The 2,170-nt window shown below is 49.2% G+C and overlaps 1 protein-coding gene across 1 annotated transcript; it reads right to left on the bottom strand.

Annotated features, from left to right (window-relative positions):
- Window positions 1-208: 208 nt before the first annotated feature.
- LOC112080179 (grainyhead-like protein 2 homolog) lies at window positions 209-1,174 on the bottom strand (the record flags this gene model as incomplete). The annotated part of the gene is made up of 2 exons (XM_070442492.1): window positions 1,061-1,174; window positions 209-646 (listed from the first exon to the last, which is right to left on the bottom strand). Coding segments are annotated over exons 1-2 (552 nt in total), but the record flags the coding sequence as incomplete, so codon positions are not given.
- Window positions 1,175-2,170: the final 996 nt, after the last annotated feature.

Genomic DNA, 2,170 nt, shown 5'->3' with positions numbered 1-2,170 from the left:
GTCAGAAGATATGGACTATAGTGTCATTAACCAACAGGAACAGGAACAACAGAACAGTCATGTCAGAAGATATGGGACTATAGTGTCATTAACCAGCAGAAACAGGAACAACAGAACAGTCATGTCTGAAAAGGTTTTGCTCCAATTGATTGGATTCAAAGGAATAACWAAACATGTAGACACCACCCCASTCTGCTCCAGGCCTCACCTCCTGCTCCTCRGGGTACGAGGCATCGTTGGTGCTGTCTGGAGAACTCTTCTGACTCTGTTCCTCCTTCGTGTAGCCTCTGTGTCTCCCAACATGGCTGACAGGGCTGACCACGGAATTGGGATTGATCTGCTCATAAACCACCCGGACCTGCTGCCGCTCCCCCTCTCCCCTGTACGACCCCCCAGGCCCCCCCGGACCCCCAAGAGCCATGTAGCAAGACGTCTGGTCCTCAGTCTTCACCACAGCTCCCACTGCCTCCCCAGGTGCCCCTCCATACCCTTGCCTGTCTGTACAGTCCAGCTGCTGGATGTTAAGAGACAGGTTGACAGGTTCAGATTTTAGCCCTTGAACACGATTCTCCAGGTTCCCCTGGGAGTCAGGGGCTGATGTCTCTGGTGCTTTAGAGCTGGCCAGCAGTCGCTTGTCTCTTGGGATCTAGGAAGAATAAATCACACACCACAGATTTATCACCAGGACGGTTATTAGCTCACGTCAACATCGTGAAACCATAAGTATACAACTTAGCTCTGACGTTGATCTGTCAGATTTCACGTCAGAGTCTTAGCTAGCAGCACGTTGTAGGGTTTGAYGTTGATCTGTCAGATATCACGTCAGAGTCTTAGCTAGCAGCACTTTGTAGGGTTTGACGTTGATCTGTCAGATATCACATCAGAGTCTTAGCTAGCAGCACGTTGTAGGGTTTGGGCAAGTAAAGTACATGAGGAGACGGTACAACACAAGGAATCCCCCTTAATGACCACGCCCATTACAGCCGTCTCACCTTCGTCAAAGAGCACTGTCCTCGTCTCTACTGAGGTTCAGCATGGCCTACAAACCCTGACCTCTCACCTTGTAGTAATCATAGAGCAGTCTAACCCCTAACCCCTGACCTCTCACCTTGTAGTAATCATAGAGCAGTCTAACCCCTGACCCCTGACCTCTCACCTTGTAGTAATCATACATGAGCAGTCTGACCCTAACCCCTGACCTCGTCACCTTGTAGTATGCATAGAGCAGGTCTACCCTGACCTCTCACCGTTGTAGTAATATAATGGAGCAGTGCTAACCCTGACCCCCTGAACCGTCTTCCACCTTGTAGTAATCCAATACGAGCAGTCTAACCCTAATCCTGACCTCGTCACCTTTAAGTATCAATAGAGCAGTCTAACCCCTGACCTCTCACCTTGTAGGTAATCATAGAGCAAGTCTAACCTCTGACCCCTGACTCTCAGTCTTGTAGTAATCATAGAGGCAGTCTAACCCATTGACCTCTTCCCTGTAGTGATCATAAGAGCAGGTCTAACAGCTGACGCCTGACCTCCACCTTTGTTGTATATTAGAGCAGTCTAACCCCTGACTAGTACCGATGGTTATATATATATGCATAGAGCAAGTTACACCTGACTCCTGACCCTCTCACCTGTAGACGTAATCATACGAGCAGTCTGACCCGGCCGCTGACCTCTCCCTCGTCACCTTGTAGTAATACAATGAGAGCAGTCTAGATCCTGACACCTGGACCTCTCCTTTGTAGTAATCATAGAGGCATCTAACCCTGGACCCCTGACCTTCACCTTGTAGTAACATAGAGGCAATTAACCCTGACCCTGAACCTCTCACCTTGTGTAATGCATAGAGCAGTCCTGGCTATGAAATCCCTGACCCCTGACTCCATCACAACCTTGTAGGTTAAATCATAGACCGCCAGGTCTAAGGCCCGTGCACTGAGCCGGTGCCGGTTCTCACCTTGTAGTAATCATGAGATGCCAAGTTCTAAGCCCCTGACCCCGTGAAATTCTGCACTTGAGTGAAGTCTATAGAGAGTCTAAACCGGACAAGCAATCACTGATCCCCTGACCTCTCACCTTGTTAGTATATTTCATAGAGCAGTCCTAGCAACCCCTCTGGGAACACTCACGTCCACCTTGTTAGTAATCATAGAGCAGTCTAACACCTGAC

This window comes from Salvelinus sp. IW2-2015, unplaced genomic scaffold, assembly GCF_002910315.2.
Source record: "Salvelinus sp. IW2-2015 unplaced genomic scaffold, ASM291031v2 Un_scaffold12524, whole genome shotgun sequence".
NCBI lineage: Eukaryota > Metazoa > Chordata > Actinopteri > Salmoniformes > Salmonidae > Salvelinus > Salvelinus sp. IW2-2015.
Note: the sequence above shows the minus strand (reverse complement) of the source record. Positions and strands in the feature narration are given on the sequence as shown.